This window comes from Vanellus vanellus (assembly GCF_965231255.1).
Source record: "Vanellus vanellus genome assembly, chromosome: 20".
NCBI lineage: Eukaryota > Metazoa > Chordata > Aves > Charadriiformes > Charadriidae > Vanellus > Vanellus vanellus.
This window is the reverse complement of record NC_138925.1, coordinates 2,347,796-2,368,504: the sequence shown is the minus strand read 5'-3', so window position 1 is coordinate 2,368,504 and position 20,709 is coordinate 2,347,796. Positions and strand designations below refer to the sequence as shown.

At 48.9% G+C, this 20,709-nt stretch overlaps 1 protein-coding gene across 1 annotated transcript in view; it reads left to right on the top strand.

The window, feature by feature from the left end:
• Window positions 1-740: 740 nt before the first annotated feature.
• The window catches only part of FBXO42 (F-box protein 42), a 34,724-nt gene continuing 14,755 nt past the window's right edge, over window positions 741-20,709 (top strand). The window contains exons 1-3 of the mRNA XM_082493347.1: window positions 741-1,002; window positions 3,543-3,659; window positions 11,291-11,425. Of these exons, the coding sequence (XP_082349473.1) occupies window positions 753-1,002; window positions 3,543-3,659; window positions 11,291-11,425 (502 nt within the window). The 5' untranslated portion in view covers window positions 741-752. The remainder of the gene's footprint in view (window positions 1,003-3,542; window positions 3,660-11,290; window positions 11,426-20,709) is intronic.

Here is a 20,709-nt window from a genome sequence, read left to right as displayed (position 1 = left end):
GGTACGTTACCTTATACTTAAGATGTTCTGAATAGCTGGAGATACAATATTTGATATTCCAGCCTTTCAGCAGCAGTAAATCCTGTGGGGGTTTTTCTTTCCTCACTTATTGCCAGTAAGAACTGTGTGAAAGTATTTCACAAAAAAAAAAAAAGAGAAAAAAAAAAAAAAAAAGGAAAAAGGGGGGATGTTAAGGCAGAATGGGACAGGGATTTTTCCCCCCCTGCTGCTGAGAAGTTGCTTGGGGTAAAGCAGGCTGGCTGGCAGAACTGGTTTCACAGGGGAGGAGGGGCTGCAAAGCTGTCCCTTCCATCCTGGCTTGCCTTGGATTGCCCTCTGTTCCATGGGGATCCCTTTCCCAGTTGCTGCTGGGCCCCACGGTGTAATCCAGCCGGGGTAATCCAGTGCGGCGGTGTGATGCCTTCTCGCGCCCAGCAAGGGAAGCAGGGCTTGGCGAGGCTGCAATTCCTGCACCAGGTTTATTTTTTTTTCTCTCTGGTATCGTCTGTAGGCGATGGTGGGGCTGAGTGCGATGAGAGATGAAGTGGCCTGGGAAAGCGCTGCGCCGATGGAGAACGGCGTGTTCCTAAACTGTGTGCAGCCTGCTTCAAAGCTTTGCAAAAACCACGTCCTCAACTTAGAATTTGCTGTGGTAGAGCTTGATGTGGAGGCATTTCTGATGCTATTCATTTTCTTTGTGACCTTACTGTTGTCTTTTTTCTGCCCCTCGTGAAGCTGTGAAGTGGAATGCCATGGCCAGTTCCTCGGACAGTGAAGATGACGGTTTCATGGCTGTGGATCCAGAAGACGCTGTGGTCGAAGGGACAATGGAGCAAGACGATGAGCCGCATGCTGAGCTGGAGGTCGAGGAGACCAGGCATAACAGATCGATGTTGGAGCTCCCAGAAGAGGTTTTGGAATATATCCTCTCCTTCCTTTCACCGTATCAGGAGCACAAAACTGCTGCCCTTGTCTGCAAACAGTGGTATCGACTAATCAAAGGTACAAACAGCTGTAGTGAAAGTGCATTTTTTTTAATTGTGGGAACACAGATTCCTATCCCAGCTGCTCTTTGCTTTGCTTTAGCCTCGCCTGTTGTTTTCCCCCTTTAACCCAAAAATTGGACATCCACAGAATGCAAGAAAATCAGCTACATCCACTGGGTCGCTTGCTTTGCTGAAGACGTTGCAAATACTGGTGCAGAATTGAGCCCCTCAGCCTCTTGTGCTTTTAAAAGAGTGAAACCCCAAACCCTGCATGACACAGCTGCTCACTTATGCTGCCTTTCAACGCTCCTCGTGCGCCGCTGACCTGCAGCGCCGTTGAGCTTGCATTCAAGCTTCCTCTCCACCACCCAGCATTCCCCCGTTGCCGGTCTCCCATGTCTAATGTGGCTGTAATTGTGCTTTGTTTGCGTCTTGCTCAGTAATTAACGTTCCCAAAGCTTATCCTTTTGGCTGGAAACAAAACCGTGTCTGGTTCTTACGGCTCTGCTGAAGATAAGTGGTGTATAAAATCTACATTAATATAGATCTACATATTCAGACTTCCTGAAAGAGTAGCCCTGAGATACAGATACTTTGCTTTGCCTCCATGCAGCATTAATTCCGAAGCCTTATGGGGATATTTTAATGCTAGATATATATGATACAACAGCTAGGTAGGTAAAGTTTGGATGAGGGTACAAGCAAATTGCTTTGGTAATTTTTGAATACATTGGATGGTTTCTGTTACGTTTCTGTTGGGGGCATGCATTTTGATGGCAAGCTTCATTAAAAACCGGGCAGTTTAAGAGGAGACCACAGTTAAATCTGGAGGAAGTGAGGCAGGCTGCTGCGCGAGGGTAACTTGTTTCTTCTGGAAAACGCAGAGCGCTTGTCAAGTGAGCAATGCCTTTGGCAGGCGTGTGGGGTGATGTCTAATTTGTGAACTTCTCTGCACATGTGAAAGCATTGCTCAGATTCCAGGCATTTTCTGCCTTGCCCGGAGTTTAACAGGCTGAAGGTTTTAAAAAAAAAAAAAAAAACAAAAAAAAAAAAAAAAAAAAAAACAAAAAAAAAAACCACAGGTACTTCAGAAGCGAACATTGCACAAAATTACTCTTTTTGCATAATTTTGGGTCGGCAGCAGCATGCACCACTGTTGAAAGGGGTGTGTTTGTGTTTTTTTTGTTGGTTTTTTTTTTTAAAAAGTGTCCGAGGCCCTTGAGTTGCTGCTTGGGTGTGCTTTCTCACGCATGCTTGTTCCTGGAGTGGCCTTAAGAGATGTAGAGGATGCAGCTGGAATGAACAAGCACCTGGTGATTCACCCCAAAAGAGACTGTGGGAAACGTCCCTGGAGCAGAGGGGAAGGGATGAGCAGCCCGAGGCACAACGTGGCATTGGAATGAGTTGTCCGTGTCTCAAGTCTCAGGGGATGAATGGTGCTGGGCAGCTGTGCCATTTTTGCAGCAATTATAGCAAAAAAAGGGGAGTTTAATCGCCAACCTGCTTGCTGGGAAGCAGAGAGGTCACTCGAGGTAAACACTTGATTTGTTTTCTTCTGGTTAATTTTTCCTGTTTGTCAGGATACATCTGCTGTGAAATCCTATAGTTCGGATTACATTTCCCGCGTGACTCTGGGGGACCAGCTGCTTGAGGACCCTGGGCTTCATTTTATTTTATTTTTTTAAAACTTCCTGCTTTATATCCTCAAGTGTGATTTCTTGCTGGAGGGGTTCCTGGCCTGGGGCTTTCAGTAAGCACATCCTTGGGGGGGGTGGGGAAAATCTGGGCAGGTTGTGGCATCCTCAGTGCGAGGGGCTGCCGTAGCACAGCGGATGCCACTGAGCATCGGCTGAGCTGCTGCCGTTGTACCGTTGTAAATCTGCACCAGACTTTTTTTTTTTTTTTTTTTTTTTGCCATGGGGAGCAGTTTCTGTCCCCTCTCAGCGCAAACACAGACACGTGTACTCCATACACAGAATTAATTACAGCTCTGGGGCTGGCCTGCTCCACGGAAGAGTTGTTGTCAGCTGGATCTACTCCCTCACACGGCTAAGGAGGAATATTTTCACCTAAGACACAGTGAGTTTTATCACTGATGTCTCCTCTTGTATTTATTGTCGATTTCTGTGCAGTAGCTGCGTGCACGTGCTTAAAAATTCATTATTGCACATTATTTGTCCCCTACGGTCCATTAAGGGAATGGCAGCTGCTCCTCTGGGGCTGTGGTTAGGGGACAGCAGGTTTGTGTTGCAGCAGAGGAGGCTGGAAACCAGCTCCGCGAAGGCTTCTCATGTGCTTACCTTTCACAAAGGCTTTGCTTTACCAAGCTAGAGCTGACGGATATCGGAAATGTAGTGAATCAGTTCGGTGAATGTTGCTGATTTCCACATTTGCAGAGTCCCTGTTCTTTATTCTCTTTAATCCTCCGAATTTCCACCGGCGTATTTGTAATCTAAATACAGGGTTTCTTTATAATTGCTGTCACTTGTGCAACTGTGCAGGCACAGTTTGTTCCAAACGCGCCCCAAATTTTGCTGACATCTTGTTTTTCCCTAGGTGTGGCCCATCAGTGTTATCACGGCTTTATCAAAGCAGTGCAAGAAGGAAACATTCAGTGGGAGAGTCGCACTTACCCCTACCCTGGGACCCCCATCACGCAACGCTTCTCGCACAGTAAGTAGCTGCTGGGAGAAGCTCCGCTGCCCCCTCTTCAGCTCTGATTTGCAACGGGAGGCTGTAACGTGGGGTTTGCGCCGTGTCACCAGCGATGGAGCAGCGCCGTGGGTGCCCGTCGCTGCGGCAGAGTTTCAGCCGGTCGGTGTAACGCACAGCTCTGCCGACGCAAGCGCTTTGTGCAAAAACAGGGAATTCGGTAGCTGCTCGTCGTGGTTATTGGCTCGTGGCTCATAGGAGATGCTAGTGGCGCTAGGGTGGGATTTTTTGCTTTCTGGTTTTGCAAATTTTACGCATGGGCTTCTTCCGCAGCTGCCCTTACACTGAGCGTTGTGTCCCCTTCAATAGGAACCTCGCTTAGCCTCTAGACTCGGGTCATTACCAGCAAAGCCAACGAGTTTGCGTACCCGCAGCGCTCGGGGATGTATGCTGGCTGCTTTTACAACAGATCATCTTCTGCATCTGTCAGTAATACAGTTTGGAGGAGGCCAAGTATGGCTTGCTTCAAAATAAAACACAGAACTGCAGGTGGGAGGCATTGAGGCAAGCGTATCTCAGGCACATAATGAACATTATCGGCCCATTCATTAATAAATGTCTCTGAGACCAAGACAGCAGAAATGCTTTGCACGTCAGAGCGTATTACAGACCTGATACCGCACTCTGACTGCAATGCCTTGTCTTTCTTGGAAGCCATGCCAAAATAAAAGATGACAAATTAGTGCTTGAAACCTAGAAAGAAAAGTGTTTTGATACGTAAAATAGTATAGAAAATAGGTAGGCATCGTGACCAAACTATCTGTCACTCTAGACATTTCTGTATCATTTTAAGACTCTTACGATTATGTAGGGTTTATTTGGGGAGGTGGGGTAGGGATTTATTTGCAGATAAATACATTTTTGCTGATAGAAGTAAGCGATTCGATCGACAACGCCGCTTAACGTATGGGTGAATTTTCGCCCTGCTTCCAGGTTTCTGGGAGAGAACAGAGAAAGCATTCCCGTTGAGGGAAAGATACTTAAATAAAACTTGTTATTTGTACTGCAATAGCATCTAGCTACCTCAGCATGCTCTGCCAGGCGATGTAGTCAAATATGACAAAAATTCAGTCCTTGGGGCTTCGTCTCTGGGTCTGAGCCCTCCGGGAGGCGGATCTTCCAGGGAGCAAATTTCATTTTTCTAAAGGTAAATAAACATGGGGTAAGCTGTGCGATTCCAAGAGCGAGCAGGCATAAAATTTTCATACTCCCTAGTAATAATTCATGAAGCAACCGATGCACAGCCTCCTGCTGAGACAAGTCCAGGAGACGCTGCGGGAAGTTCTGGTGAAGTCATTGTGCTCTTCAAAGATTTCCTTGTCCTCCTAAAGAATAAAAAAGGCACCACCATTCATAGCTTGTTTTTAAGCGGCCGTGTTTTTAAAGCGCTTATTAATGACTTGTAGATTTGCATGTATTTCCCTTCAATTTTTGCAGCCTTTTTGCAACTGCTGAGCTTTAAGGCTAGCAAGAAATTACCTGAAGGAGACCCAAATATTGCACCGAGGACTGCTGTGTGCCATGTAATTTATTCTGCTGCCCGCCGGGGGCTTCCTCTGAGCGTGCTGCTCTTGTACTCCATCCAAAATGAGTTGTCTTACTAAAGCCATTGCCCTCGGAGCATGTAATCTGTATTAGCCTCGTATTTGACAGTGTCCTGGCTCTGGTCGGCCCTCGGTTGCTACAGAAGCGTTATTAATGCACTTTATGCGCAGAAAGCTAATCTGGATTAACTTGTTTGCTGACTTAAACTGATTTTTTTTTTTTTTTTTTTTAAAGCGGTTCTCCAGATCTGCGGTATCTGCTTTCCCTACGACAAAGCGTTGGGTGTTTGTGGATGGATTCCAATATTAAACTGAAGCTACGAATCATTAAAAGCAAAAAATTTGAACTGTATCTGTAAAGCTATGACCTAAAATACTAAGATGCGATGGGGCGAGGTGAAGTAAGAACAGGAGGTTTGGGGAGTGAGGGAGGACTCACAACCCCCCCCCCCCCTTTTTTTTTTTTTTTTTAAGGGGTGAGGGATGTGCCAGGTTTAGGGATTTGCTGGGTTTTGTGGGAAGACGTCATCTACCAGGCACGAGTGATTTGAAGTCAACAGGCAACGGTAGCTGGCGTCAAAGAAGTGGCTAGGGCTTCTCGCTCTTCCAGGGTTTATTAGAAATATCCCAGAAATGCTCAAAAGGACAAGTGAGAGAATTTTAAGTAGTTAGAGGTCGCTATGTCTTCTATCAATTTTGAAGGGAGTAATAGAAAAACTGTTTGATAAGGAATAACTAATGGAAGTTGCTGTCATCTCATGGGGAGGGAGAGTTTGGCAAGGGCGCTAATCGTACAACTGATAACGAACTTTATGGATGAGCTGCAGCTTTTCTAAAGGTTTTCTAGAAGTTTTTTTTTAAAGACTGAAGCTGCAGAACATCATACAGTATCAGTGATGCTGTTTTCTCGATGTACGCGCTTACTGGAAGAAATACTTCATGGGTAGGTTTTGGAGCTGAACAGCAGCTATAATGTTTGCGGTAGTCATGTAATTCTTCTTTAGCGCTAATGTATGAGCCTACAAATATCATAGCAGGGCGATGACTCATGTGGTTAAATAACTGGCCGCAATCAGAAAGCGATGTCAGAAGGCGCAGGAATGCAGAAACGGAAAAGCAGCAGAGGAATGCCGACCGTTGTGCCAGAAATATTGATCCTTTGATGGAAGAGTGACTAATTTTAAATACTGCCTTTTTTTTTTTTTTTTTTCCACGCAGTCTGGGGAGCATGGCACCACCACAATGACTAATTAAAGCAATTTTGTGGGTTTACCCTCAGAGGCGAGGGAGAGGTAAAAGCTGGAATGTTGTTTGTTTTACAGGATGGGCTGCTTTTCTACCAGAGCTACGGCTCTTCATATCGCCCAGCTTTGCTGAATATATCGCTGCCTCTTGTCTGCACCGAGTCCCTGGACTGCAAGGAGCAGGAAAAATAGTGTTTTAGAGAATAGAGAGATAGCTGTGGGACTTTCTTTCCCTCCCCACAAAGACGTGGAGGCATTTGGAGAAGCTGAGCTTTCTGAGGTCTGGTGCATTTTATTTTTATTTTTTTTTTAATCGTGCCGCAACTTGCGGCGTAGTTGGTGTGTAAACATCTGCACCAGCCAAGCGGGACCGGGCGCTTTCATCTGCAGCCCTGCCTCCTCGGCGCCACCGTCCCGCCGGCTCTCGAGCCGAGCGCGGCTCAAAACCCAGCCCTGCGTTGGAGGAGGCGGTTGCCAGCAGCTCAACGGCCGATGCTTGCAGCATCGGCTTGGCAAGGGCGCTCCTGGGAACGCCGACACCGAGGGCTGTCAACCATTAGCCCCAAAGCTGCGGTGCCGTTTTGAGCCGAGGGCCGTGTAGCAATGGGATTTCAGTAGCCAAGCTAGCTTTCCGCCCCCCCATCTCCCCCCAGAATACGACCTTTGAACTTGGATGGGTGACTTTATTTGATGGACTCGCAGTTTAAGAAGTCAATGCCCTTTCATTATTGCAAAGGGCAAGTGGTTTGCATTCAGTGTTCCCGTCCCAGTTGATCTTCATTTCGGTTATCTTGCGCTCCGGGTGAGTGTCTCTGATGTTTTGCTGTGCAGCACAGAGGGGGGAAGTAGGAATGGGTTCAAAACAAGCTGACTCTGCGGTCTGTTTGGGTATCCGTGTCTTCAAACATCAGAAATGTTTGTTCTCTTAATTTCCAGTTAAAGATACGCCATCTCTGCTATACTGAAACTCTGGGGATCACTGCATTTTACTGGGACTTTAGTTGTTTTGTTTTGTTTTTAAAAATCCATCCAATGTTTTCCACTCAAAAAAGAGCTAAAGGCACCAGCTAAAGGCACTCCTCCCCTGATTTATTCTACACCTTTGCAAGGCTGATATAAACTGGAGTTTTCACTTGTGCTTTTTTTTTTTCCCCCTTCCCTCTTTTTTTTTTTTTCTTCCCCCCGAACTGATCCGTCTTCCTCCGCTTCAGATGCTTTAATTGGCTCGCTAAGAAGAAGTAGGAAAGCGCAGTTTAAATTATTTTGGTCTAGGATTAAAATACATGCCGTCGTGGTGCCTGGCTGGCTGGCCTGGTTTTTAAATCCAAATAGAGGAGAAGAATGCTGCCACCTCCCCTCCAAAATAATAAACGAGCTGTGCTGTTGTGTGAAAGCCGTGCGTGCCAAGGGTTTGGCGTGGGGAGGAGGTAAGAGGCTCTCGACCTGTCATGGTTTAGGTAGTGATTAGTTTTCTATGGAAACTAAACCTTTCAAGAAAGGTGAAGTAGAAAAAAAACCCACAGCGTTGCTTTGCACTGGGTTTTAGCTGCATGTACGTAGGGTGGGAAGTGCCAGCTGGTGCCTTCTTGGGTGGAGGTGACATTGCAGCCTACAAGGGGTCTCACCGTCTAAAACCGATATAGGGTTGACTCTTAGGGAGTAGGTAAAGCTGTAAAAATGCTCTTAATCATTATTTCTTCCTCGATTCCATCCTAGGCAAGTCCACTACACCACTATTTATATATCCTCCACCCCAGGCAGAGCCCCGAAGCGATGTGCCGTGGCATGTAGGTGTGTGTTGTGTTAGTTTGGCGAGATGTGGGTTGAGATGAAGACCGGTTCCGGTGCACATAAGGACGTCGTGTGGATGCACACGGGGGAGAGCTGGGTGGTCTCCTCTTACGAGCACCGTTGCCCTCGTGCATCCCGTGTCCCCAGCTCCCCCGTTCCCACTGTGTGGTCAGCAAAGTGCCCCGGACTTGTCACTAAAAGCCGAGGGCATGAGGGCTGCTGGCTTTTCAATAGGGGATCTGCATGACAAGCCCCAGGTCAGACAACGGGACCCTCGGCAAAGGCCACCGGGCATCATCTCATCCCCCGCTGGGCCCACGGTATTGTCTGCGGGCGCTTGAATGCGCCGGTTTACGGCGTTGCGATTCATTCAGAGCGGCCAGATGAATATCGCCGGCGGTATGTATGGGTGGGCTGCCTTAAAGAGTTCTTTCCCACTGGAAACGCATACCTTCAGCCCGCAAAACTGGGGCTGCGGGCTTGGATCAATGGAAACCAGGGACGTGCTTGTACTGGTCTAGAGCAAAGCTGGAAGAGGGACGGCTTCTCGTGGGGATTTGCTCTGAATCGTTTTCTCTTGCTACCAAAAGTAGGTTATCAGCTCTTTACTCCAGACGCTCCTTTTTCAAGTTTTTTTTTTAATCTTATTGCTGCTGTTTCAAATAGAAAAAAGCCTTTATGTCAGTACAAGTTCCGGAGCAGTCCTGTGTCCCGTCAGGTCAGCTCATCTGAATCTATTTTTATTTTTTAACTGGTGAACAGCTGTGTGCAACACGTGATGGAGGGGGGGGGGGGGGGGGGAGGAACAGTGCAACTCGCCCCCCTGCCTGCATCTATCTCTGTTTTTCCTTCGACGTGGAATAAATATTGGTGTTTTTTGTCAAACCTGCTGTACTTGCATGTTAATCCTTTATCTTGTCGTAAATAACCAGCACAAGGGAAGCGACAGCACGTGGTCCTCAACCTGGAGATGTTCTGCGGAGGGGCTCCGGCATAATCACAAGTGCTTCTCACCTCCGTCTCCGATCCAGGGCCAGATGCTGCCCTGTGCCGTGGTCTTGCCCGCCTGAACTTTGACTTTTCCTCTTGCTTTTCGTGTTGGGCGATATATCGCTTGTCATCGCGGGGGCGATGACTCCTGCTCTCTCCGAGCCCTGGCTGGTACCCTTCAGCGTTCCCAGAGCATAAAACACTGCGGCTTTCTACTATGCACTGGCGCATGTCTGTGTGGATATGATTTATTGTGGTTTTTCCCCTTGTCAGACTTGATAATAAGTGCTCGAGGAATCTCTGGGGAGGCCCTACTCACGTCGAAAGGGTTGATATTAAATTTTTATTATTTTTATTTGAGGGCACTTGTGTATGAAGTTGGGCTTTAACAGAGAGATGCCTCAGTTCTGAGCGGGATACAGGCAGTGAGTCCTCTTTGAGACAATGCCAGGGCGATGTCTGGTCCCTTTTTGGAAGGAAATTGGGTACTTCTGGCTTTGTCTAAATATAGCCAGGCGGGTAGGTATCCAGGTCAGAGCCCGCTGCTCCCCTGGCTGGTGCTGAGGGACTGCACACAGGATTTAGTGTTTTGGGACCACCCGTATGTGTGATGCTGAATTCCTGGGGTCTGGATACCATTAAATATGTCCTGGGAGATGCAGTAACTAACAGAGCAACACCCGACAGACAGATCGAGGTTTCAGAAACGAGCTTGTCCTTCCTGCTAGCTATGCCATGCACCCTTTTTTTTTTTTTTTGGCTAAAACTCAGGGGGAAGAAAGGGAAGACTTTTACAGAAAACCCAAGAATTAAGACTTTTCAGGCTGCGGCAGGTCAAGGGAGGTTTGAATTTCAAACAGTTTGCCATTGCGCACTGGTCAGCGGAGCAGACGGCCCCCGGCGGCTGGGAGGGTGTGGGTGCAGAAGAACTTGCTGCCCCATCACCCAGACCAGCCCGGGGGCTAAGATCACCTTCACTCCTCAATCCTCGCGTGCAAACTTGGGAACTGATGTGCGTTTGTCTATCAAAGCTGCTGCCGAAGGATGTGCTTGCTCTCCTGGCGTCGCCATCAGGCACTCGTCCCGCTTCTCGTGAGTTAGGCAAGACGTGGAAGAGATGCTGCTGCCTTGCCGGGAACTCAAGAAGGTGGAAGGCGAGGGGTTGCCGTACGAAGTCAACGGGACTAGTTGCGTTTGAGGAGGCAAAGGCAGAAATTGGGAAAACCTCTTTGTAATTGAAGAGGTTTAACTTTCTGAACACGTTTGAATCTTGCTCATCCTCCACAGCAGATAAGATGAGCAAGTCCTGTCTGCTCTATCTTATGTTTAATTTACTTCTTGTCAGAGGTGCCCGGGTACCACAGCACACTAACTGCAGACGCTTGCATACTTTTTCTTTTTTGCTGCGGAGTTTGCTTGGGGGCCAAAAGCTCTTTATTTCCCTGGGTATCTTTGAAAGGTTGTCAAGCGTCGTGTTGCCTCCCCGTTCCCCTTCTCACTGCCTAATCCTTTCCCCGAAGATGTGAAGGGGAAAGATGCGTAAGGTCCGGATGTTTCAGTGGTACTTTTCTGTGATGAGATGGGGTGAAATACTGGAAAAAGAGAATAAGCGACCAGGTCTTGGTACACAGGCCAGTTTCTCAGTCTAATTTGGCAACCTTATAAACCATACGAACTAGCTTAGAGAGGGTAAGCGTCCTGAGTGCGTTAATCATAGCTAATCTAATTAACTACGAGCTTCTAAGGCAGCTTCCTTTGCACTTTCAGGGACAGCTCTGCTTGAGGGGATAATCGTCTCGGAAGGTTCTTGCTGGAGGTTTACGGTGGTCAGGGATACCCCTAAGCTGGCCCGTGGTTTTATTGAAGTGGGGGCAGCCTGTCTGGTTTTCTCCTGTCTGAAACCCAGGGGGGGAAAGAAAATGATCTTTTTTTAGCACCCAAAAGCGTGAAGGTCACAGAGACTCAGAGACTTGACTAATCTGTGTGTTTGATATTTTTTTTTTTTTTTTTTTTTGTCTCCTAGGTGCGTGTTACTATGATGCTAACCAGTCGATGTACGTGTTCGGTGGCTGCACGCAGAGCAGTTGTAACGCTGCCTTCAATGACCTCTGGAGACTTGACCTGAATAGCAAGGAATGGATCCGGCCCCTGGCATCAGGTGAGGGACAGCAGATGTGCAACTCCCCCACCACTTCATCAAAACTCGCCTCCTCCCTCGGGCTGGTTGGTCTGACTCTGTCTTTCCCCATGTGTTTTATCATTATCTGACAGGTTTTCAGGTTAGATCCCCCTTTTTTTTTTTTTTTTTTTTTAGCCGCAGAACATGCATGTTCTCGTGCTTGCGGCACCGCGCTGAGTTGTTTCTCTTTGTCTGGAGCAGCTGGTTTGTGCCACGCAGGCTGAGTGACGTTTACCTGCGGTCACGAGAGCCTCTACTGATAAGAAGTGTTGTCCCAGAGCTGAAATTTTTAATTTTTTTTTTTTTTTTTTTGTAATAAGTCTGGTAGCTGCCACTTGAGGTATTTTGAGGAGTGGAGGAGACATGCCCGTGCGGGCTACCCACAGCGAGCGGGAGAGCGTGGGAAAACAGGTACATTCCTGCAGGTCCACAGGCTCTGAGCAGGGCAGGAAAACGCCACAAATGATTTCCCACACTGGTTTTTGTACTCAAAACATCACGCACGGCGTGCTTGTTTTCCTTATATTTCTGAATTTGACTAAAATAACTTCGAGAAAGGCAGAAGAATCGGGGGAAGCTTGTGTGTGTGGGGGAAGTCAGTATTAAACTAGCCTTTTCAGCAACAGCTTTATGTTTAACGAAGAGTAGGGAGAGGAGAAGGAGCTCAGCATCCACCAAGCGCTCCTTGCTGACTTGTCTGCTTGGGTGCAGACTCCCTCTGACCCTGCTTCGTGTGGTCTAAGTATTTTGGATTACTCAGTTATAGTTTCAAGTCGTATTTTCTTGTCTGACACTTTTTTCCTTATATGAAGTCCTCCAAAATCCAGATGTTTCTGCATAGTGACGTTATCTGGGAATTGGTGGGATGTCATTTTGAAATGTTGACGTGTAACTTGGTGCTCGATGACTGCTGGCTGCACGTCAGTCTACGCAACTCTTAATATTTTGATTTGATTTTTGCATCTGCGCATCCCCTGTGTGATGCCTACAGGTGAGAATTAAGCAGTCGTGGACTTAAAATGGAGGAAGAAAACAAACCACAGTCTAAACGTATGTGGAAACTGGCTCTCGCTCTTCCTCCTTCCCTGCCGTAGCTGCTCAGGGGTGGAGAAGAGGCCATGGGTAGCATAAACAGGATGCCGGGCGATGCAGCCCTCTGCTCTGACCCAGGACATCTATTCTTGCAGCCCAATGAGTTCTTCCGTCGGATTGAATGCGGGGCACGACTCGCAGTGGCGTTAACGAGTCCAGCCGCCGGCACCTAGCTCCGCATCTCAGTCACTCTTCTTGGTATTTCGCAAAGTCAAATTCCCACTGCCTTACTAACAAATAACACTTTTAAAAGAACGAGTCCTGTGGGAATATGTGTCAGAGTTAAGTCCCATGGGAAGATCCCCCGAGGAAATATTTCTGTATGCTGTCATGAGCGCGTGTAGCGAGATGGGATCGCAACTGAAACTTGAGGCAGTCTCACCGAACAGAGAGCGCTCTTGTTCCTCGGTCTTCAGAGGAGATGAGTCACCCCGCGCTTGTGCCGGTGGTGGTTTCTTGCACACATAGCTGCTCTTTTTTTTTTTTTTTTTGATGCCCTTAACCAGAGGGTTGGCACCCGCCGCCTGGGAAAGAATGGTGACTGGAGGGGGCAAAAGCAGAGAGCTTTGAAACTCAGAACTCAGACGTAAATAAGGCAGGAGGGATTTTTTTTTTTTTTTTTTTTTTTTTTTAAAGAAGAGCTGACGTTGATTGATTAATGCTCAATGTGTGCGCAGGCTAATTGCTTGTGGAGGTGAGGAGGAGTTCCCACCCCTGGCCCTATAGGGTAGGTCTCGCTCCAGAATAAGATGGCAGCTTCTCCACAAGGCCAGTTCTTGCTTGGGGAGGTTTGACACGCTCTACTTGTGCCCTCGTTAAGCATGGGCATCTTATCTAACGAGACCTGGGTAGGGCTACCTAAAGGGAACGGGAGCGTGGTGCCAGGGCTGTGCTAAATGCCTTGGACACGGCTCAGGTGAGCTGAAACAGCTTCATCCCTTCCCCCTCTCCGAAGGGCTCTTCCAGGAGAAAACACCCTTTTTTGTTGTTGTTTTGTTCATACCTGTTTTCATTTGGGTTTTCTTACTTGCAGGCATTAGATGACATCAGAGCTGGATAATTCATCTCCAGCCTGAGCTGCTGCACTTCATCGAGGAGTAAATATTTAGCCTTCAAAGAAATAATTGGCCCATGTTTTTTTAGTCTTGGAGACGGAGGAGGGAGATAATTGCTTCCAAAAACCCTAATTTTTGAGGTCTCAAAGTTGGTTGGTTTTTTGGTTTGTTTTTTTTTTTTTTGCTTAGATCTAAAACAATGGCATTGACTTTCTACTTATTAGGCTGGAGCAGAACAAGAGAGTTAATGCCTAGCTTTTACGTAGCGCTTTTTACTGGTGGGGCTTAATGTTCTCCAAAGGCGGGTGTAAGGCAGCAGGATCTCTATTTTGGGAACGTGAACAGGAATGCCTCTAAACTCTTCTCCCTCGAGCTCTTCTGGCCGCTTTGGAGCTACTTTCCACCTCCTTCACTCCCACATAGGAATCTTGCTGGAGCAGGAGGGGAGTGGTAATTAATGGCCTGTGTTACGTGGGAAGCTGCAGTGTTATCCCAGGGTAGGTGGTCCCTGGGAGGCCGGTGCCTTTCTCCCTGTGTTGAGGATGCTTTCTTTGCCTTTATTTGCATAATTAATCTGGGCGCTTCTTTGACTTTTAGCCTATCTGCACAGAGGAGAACCCGATGGAGGACTGGAGGTGGTTTGCGCTGGAGTCTGTTTATCCAGCTAGAGGCGAGGGTTAGTCTCGACTCCTCTGTAACTCAAGCTGCGGCACGCCGCTCTCGCGGCAAGGGCGCAGGCAGGGTGGCTTTGGTGGCGATAGTCCTCTGGTGCTCCCCAGAAACGAGCTCTCGTGCAGCCGAAATAGCCAGGAAAGAAACCAAAACCCGTTTGAAACGGGGACTTAATGCAATGGGTAAGGCAGGAGCTGCGAGGGCTTTGGCGCGGGGTTGCTGATGCCCGGGTTCAACCCCTGCATCTGCCACGCCAGCGGCAAGGAGGGTCCGTCTTATTTCTGTGCAGGTCTGTGAGATGCTCTTGATGGGATCCCTTCCATCCCCATGCGATGAAAACTGCTGACAGGTCCTCGGAGAGGCGGCCTCGGCCACCAGCACTACCATTGCCCTTTGCCATCGTCTGTGTCCTGTTCATGTCATCCTCAGGCTGCAGCGGATCATTTATAGGCAGAATTGAGAGCCTATTCCCAGGCAGTTATCGCTCTGGCCTGCTTGTGCTATTTCAGACTGTACTTCTGCAGACTTTCTCCCTTCCTGTATTTGTTCGTTTATATTCCTCAGGAGCCCTGCACTTGGCCTCACTCTGCCAGAACCCTACACTATACTGGGAAATACCTTTTCTAAATCGGAGAGAAAAATGCCGGTAGTTTTGCCTGTGCTCCCAGGGGTTATGGGGCAGAGGTGGAAAAGTTTTCTTTTTAAAACCGAGCCTTTCACTGCACTTATAAATTAAGGAATGACACCGTAAAGGCCAGGTCTTTGCAGGGAGAGGAATGCTAGCTGAAGTCCTCCGGGGTCTGTGCATCATCCCTGTTGTTTTCGCTTTATCGTCCTCAGCCAAGCGTGATCCCCATCCTCTCAACGACCACCTGGGAAGACAAGAGCTGGAAAGACCCCGGTCCCCTCCTTGATGCAGTGGGTTTTCCCACTGCCAAGCCGTGATATCCCACTCTGATATCAGAGGAATTCAGGAGGCTCACGGCTCCGCTTTTCCTGTTTGCTACGACAAGGCTCGCCGTGCAGCCGGCCCTGCGTCCACCCTTCCGTAAGGGGGGTAAAACTCCCCAGGACTTGTTTCCTGGTGTTTTTGTCTCCCTGAAGTCATGCTACATTTGCTTTTGCTGGGGAAGATGGGAACGCCTCTCATCTCTTTCTTGAGATTTCAGGATAAAAACAGTCTTGAAGGAAAAACTCATTCGTTAGATGTTCTGATCCTCTTTGTCCACGTTCACAGCATCAATACGTAGCCACATCAGAGCAGCTGATCCTCCCTGAGTCTTACTGCTGTAGCCTGAAAATGAGTACAGACTGTCAACTAGAAGTTTGCACTAAAACCTTCTGTTTAGCCTTAACGTGACGCAGTAAGTGTGCAAAGAAAACCCTCTCCCATGTCAGTTCTTGGCTCTGTTCTTCCCCCAGGTCCCCTCCGTGCTCTGAGTGGGAGCTGCTGAGGTTTGAGGATCGGGTTTCCCCTTGTGAGCTGAGGGGAAGGTGCCTTTGATGGTGTTTCGTCAACAAAACTAACAGCCCAAAGGAGGTAGGAGAGACTCTGCTGTCCCCTGCCTGAGGTGGTTGTATCAGATGTGGTCCCCATGCGGTGGGAGGCTCTTTTGGCTGAGAGCGCAAGAAACCTGCCCGTTAGTCGTCAAGCGCAAGCAGAGCGGTTTGCCCTTGACGAAGCTGTGCGAAAACATTGCCATGAGCAAAAAAAAAGCCCCGTTTTCATCATCTCCTTCATCCAGCCCTCTGCATCTGCAGATCGCGGCGACACCTTCGTTCGTGGTGTAAATAACTTGCGGGACTTGTGGCTGCAGGGCAGTCCAAGGGATCCGTGGGGTTTCTAAAGAGTAAACAGCGGTTAGAGTAGTGGAAACCACCTCGCGTTTGGGTTTAAAACCCACTGTGTCTGAAGATCTCCTGAGACTGTGCAGATTGTTCAGTCCTTGGCTGTGTTTTGCATCTTCTTTTTTTCTGAATAGAGGTAACTAGCTGAGACTCGTTACTGAAATACCCTGCCCCGACCTCTTATTGCAATTCTTCTGTTCCCGTTGCAGAGTGACTTGCTTTGCGGTAACATAGCGAACGATCTAAAACACATCCTTGCTTTGGGGATGAAAAAAACACCGCAAAATCCTGACCTGACTGTGCCAGTAGCCACTCTAGAGCAGCATTTCTCAGTCTGCGGACTGCTGCCAGTCCCCGAGACACCAGAACAGAGCTCGCGAGGTGTTTTACACGTTCCCACGTACACAAGGAAGGAAACCAAGAGAAGCAGGTTTTGAAAATAAACTTTCAACGTTTAGCCCATCGTATTTCCACTTACAGCCCTTGAGGGGAGGGCTGCAAAATGGTCTTCGCGTACCCGTGTGTTTCTGAATTCGGTGCGGTGTTGAACGCCCCTTTTTAATTGAAGGCATGCCGAACTTTTTAATAAAAACTTGGGATCACCTTAAGCACGCTGAAGCTGCATCACAGCTGCTGGCCTCCTGGGAATCGAAAGGAGTGAAAAATTGATAGCTGGCACAGAATAAGGTCTCTAATTTTGACCGCAGCTACTGGCTGTGGGTGTCTGATATTCGAAGTAGAACAAATTAATGAAACGGATGGAAATCCCTCGCCATACGTACGGTGCCTTTTTGCTGTCGTAGTATTGAATGCAACCTGGAAGAGAGGAAAGCTTTTCTCCAGCTCTTTTCCTGATCTGGTTCGTTTCTTCCTCATTGCCCTTTGAGTTTAGTAGCAGTAGGGCGTATTGCTGCCTTCGCAGAGCTAAAACTTTCTGCCTTATCATCCAAAAAAATCCTGACTTTCCCACCACGATCAAAATGCTCTTTGAGCCCTCAAGCCCGGAGTCACTTGACCCCATTGGAAACTCTGCCCGAACTCTGGTGAGTCTGCTGCCTGACCGGAGCTTGCTTATCATGCAGCTCATTTCTGCCCTTCTGAAACAAAACCACAAATTTCTGGGCTTCCTTCTGTGCCGTCCTTTGGGACGGATGCTGTCTCGGTGCTGGGTCACTCGGAATTGCTTTCTCCGATTTAAATATATTGAGGTTTTTACCCTTTTTGGGCTCGCAGGTTTACAAGGAGATGAGTAACCACTCAGCAAAGCGGTAGTAGCCTTTGACAGCCACATATCCTCTCCTGGCAGGGAGCACTGAAGGATGAAATCTTTCTGAAATTTCAGCTGCGGTGCAGAAATAAAAAGGTAAAGTGTGTCTTTTGAGGAAGAATCCTGGTAATTAAAGTAATCTAGCTGGGGGTACGTATGGAAATGCCATGAAGCGCAGCACACCGAGGTCATCCCATTGCACGTGTGCGGGGCAGGAGCCTGCTGCTCCCAGGTGAAAACTGCATCTGTACCTCTGTCTGTCCAGCGGCACAGAGTCTAGTTGGAGGCCTGTAACCAGTGGTGTCCCCCAGGGGTCAATATTTGGTCCAATCTTGTTTAATATATTCATTAATGACCTGGATGAGGGGATAGAGTGTATCCTCAGCAAGTTCGCTGATGATACCAAACTGGGAGGGGTGGCTGACACCCCAGAGGGCCGTGCTGCCATCCAGCGTGACCTGGACAGGCTGGAGAGCTGGGCAGAGAAGAACCTAATGAGGTGCAACAAAAGCAAGTGCAAGGTCCTGCACCTGGGGAGGAAGAATGCTAGGCACCAGTATAGGTTAGGGGCAGACCTGCTGGGAAGTAGCTCTGAGAAGAAGGATCTGGAGGTCCTGGTAGACAGTAGATTATCCATGGCCCAGCAATGTGCCCTTGTTGCCAAAAAGGCCAATGGAATCCTGGGCTGCATAGGGAAGAGTGTGGCCAGTAGGTCAAAGGAGGTCATTCTCCCCCTCTGTTCTGCACTGGGGAGGCCACAACTGGAATACTGTGTCCAGTTTTTGGCTCCCCAGTTCAAGAGGGATAGGGCGAGTCCAGTGAAGGGCCACTAAGACGATTAAGGGATTGGAGCATCTCCGTTGTGAGGAAAGGCTGAGAGCGCTGGGACTCTTTAGCCTGGAGAAGAGAAGGCTGAGGGGAGACCTTATTCATGCTTACGAGTATCTAAAGGGTGGGTTGAAGGAGGATGGAGCCAGGCTCTTTTCAGTGGTTCCCAGTGACAGGACGAGGGGCAATGGGCACAAGTTGGAACACAGGAAGTTTCATTCAAATACACGGAAAAACTTCTTTACGGTGAGGCTGCCCAGGGAGGTGGTGGAGTCCCCTTCTCTGGATGTTTTCAAGACCCGCCTGGATGCAGTCCTGAATGATGTGCTCCGGGCAATCCTGTTTTGGCAGGGGAGTTGGACTAGATGATCTCTAGAGGTCCCTTCCAACTCTGAAATTCTGTGATTCCATACAAACCTTCAACCATTTCTGCTGCAAAAGACGGCCTTGCGGGGAGCGCGCAGGCAGCTGGGCTTGCTGCGTTTGGAAACGGCGAGCTACGCCCTGCTGTCCAAAGGAAGCAACATCCTTGAATATAGAGTTTAAACTTCATTATCGCCCTTCCAGAGAGCGAGCCCAGAGCTTGTTTGGCAGGCTCTGAGCTGCGGCTCTGTGGAGCTCAGGTGTTTCTCGGTGCCTTTCGGTCCCTCGGTTAAGTCTGTGCCGAGGCAGACGGGATGCTAATTTGTTCCTTTCTTCGCTTGGGTGGTTTTGAAAAATGTGTCTAATGGAATTTGTGTTATTAAATATGAAATATTTCAGGGGCAAGCGATGAAAAATCAGCAGGTGAAGGGTGGTTTTTTGTTTTTTTTTTTTGTTTGGTTGGTTGGTTTTGTTTTGTTTTGTTTGGTTTTTTTCAAAAGCAGCAGTGCCTCCTTGGGAAGGCACTGCCTGTACGTGGAGGGCTGGTTTCTGGGAGATTAATCTATCGCTGTTTGGGTTCGATAGGATTGCTCTGCGACAGCGATTAGTTGCCTGATCTGAGTGGCTTTAGGTTTACAACGCACATCAACCCTCCCTTTGGTTTGCCAGCCCCTGTCCTCCTCAGTCCTCGGGGTTTCTCTGGCCGTTTGTGTTGAACTTCTGAAAGCTTTTCGTCGTCTGCATCTGTTGTCTTCTGAATCGCGCTCATCCAGCATCGCCGCTTGTGTGCGGGGGAGCTCTCGCCCCTCGGGGTGGACACTGCCGCCACTGACCCAGCAGTGTCGCGTGAGTTACGCCGGGGACGCAGAGGTAGAAAACACGTGCGCATCGGGCACGCCATCTGTTTGCAAGGGGTCTATCCTGCAAACACCTTTGCCAAACCAGGCAGGAAAAGCTGAAAGATTCCCTTCTTCTTCCCGGGGGCACGTACGGCTCTTGGAGGCTTTTTGCCCGGGAATCTATTCCCTACAAAAAAAAGGCACCTGCTTGGAGAGAGCGGTTGTTTAAATGCTTCGGAAGTAAAGCCCTTAAACTCTGTAGCTGGTCTGTGTGATGGGAAATGGATGTGGACTGCCGCTACCAGGGTGAAAAATACACCTGCGCCTCCTGTTCTTGAGCACTGCGTCTGAAAAACCCATCTCGCTGCGTGGCTTTCTCCATCCCTCCCTCCCCCTGCTCCCGCCTGGCTGCAGCCTGCCCCTTGCTCCAGCTGGCACCGAGTAAGTTATCCTTATCAATGCGCCCGAGCCGGGTTCCTGTAGCATTTCCAAATCTGCAGAGGTCATTAAGTCACTCCATAACTACGTTCCTGTCTTACAGCTTGAGGGTGGGGGGCAGAGTCTGTTTGGCAATTAAAATAAGGAGCAACTGGTCCTCACCGTGTCTGCGGGGACACCGGGGTGCTGCTGCCGTCGCTTCTCCGGCATGGCAGGAATGTGGCGCCAGAGGCGGGCAGGAATTGCTTTGAAGAAGCCAACCCGCCCGCACGCAGCGGTGGGAACGGGCCCAGGAGCGGAGGCCGGCGGCGGCAGAGCCAACTCACATCACCGGCGCAGGCGATGCCTCTGCCCGAGGGAATGCTGAGCTCACTTGTGATGGGGATGAACTCGTGGCTGATCCCGCTCATGATGTTGGGCGAGTTGGCTCTGCTGGAGCCATGTGGTATGGGACAAAATGGCTCTGTCTGCTTCTTTTTGGTGGGTCGATGCTGCTCTGTGTGTCCTCCCGTGGCCATCTCTGCCAGGGGACAGCTAAATGAGCTGTGACGGTGGTGCCGAGACTTGGTAGAGGTGGTTTTATATCCACAAGCTAAAGCAACTGGTGGTTTCTCTCTCCCATTTCCCACTCTCAGTGCGTCGCAGTAATTGGAAGCTCAGCAAATTTTTATCTTTGGATGAAACTCGGGGTGGAAAACCAGTCCCTGCTGTGGGAAATTCGCTCTTCGGGGTGATGGCTGCCCTGCTGTCGTCAGCAGGTCAGCGAGGCATGTCTCTCTGACCGGGGCGCTTCCACAGGGAAAGATGCTTTACCCCTTGGATGCCCTCCTGTCCTGCCTCAGACAGCTTGGCCTGACGTGG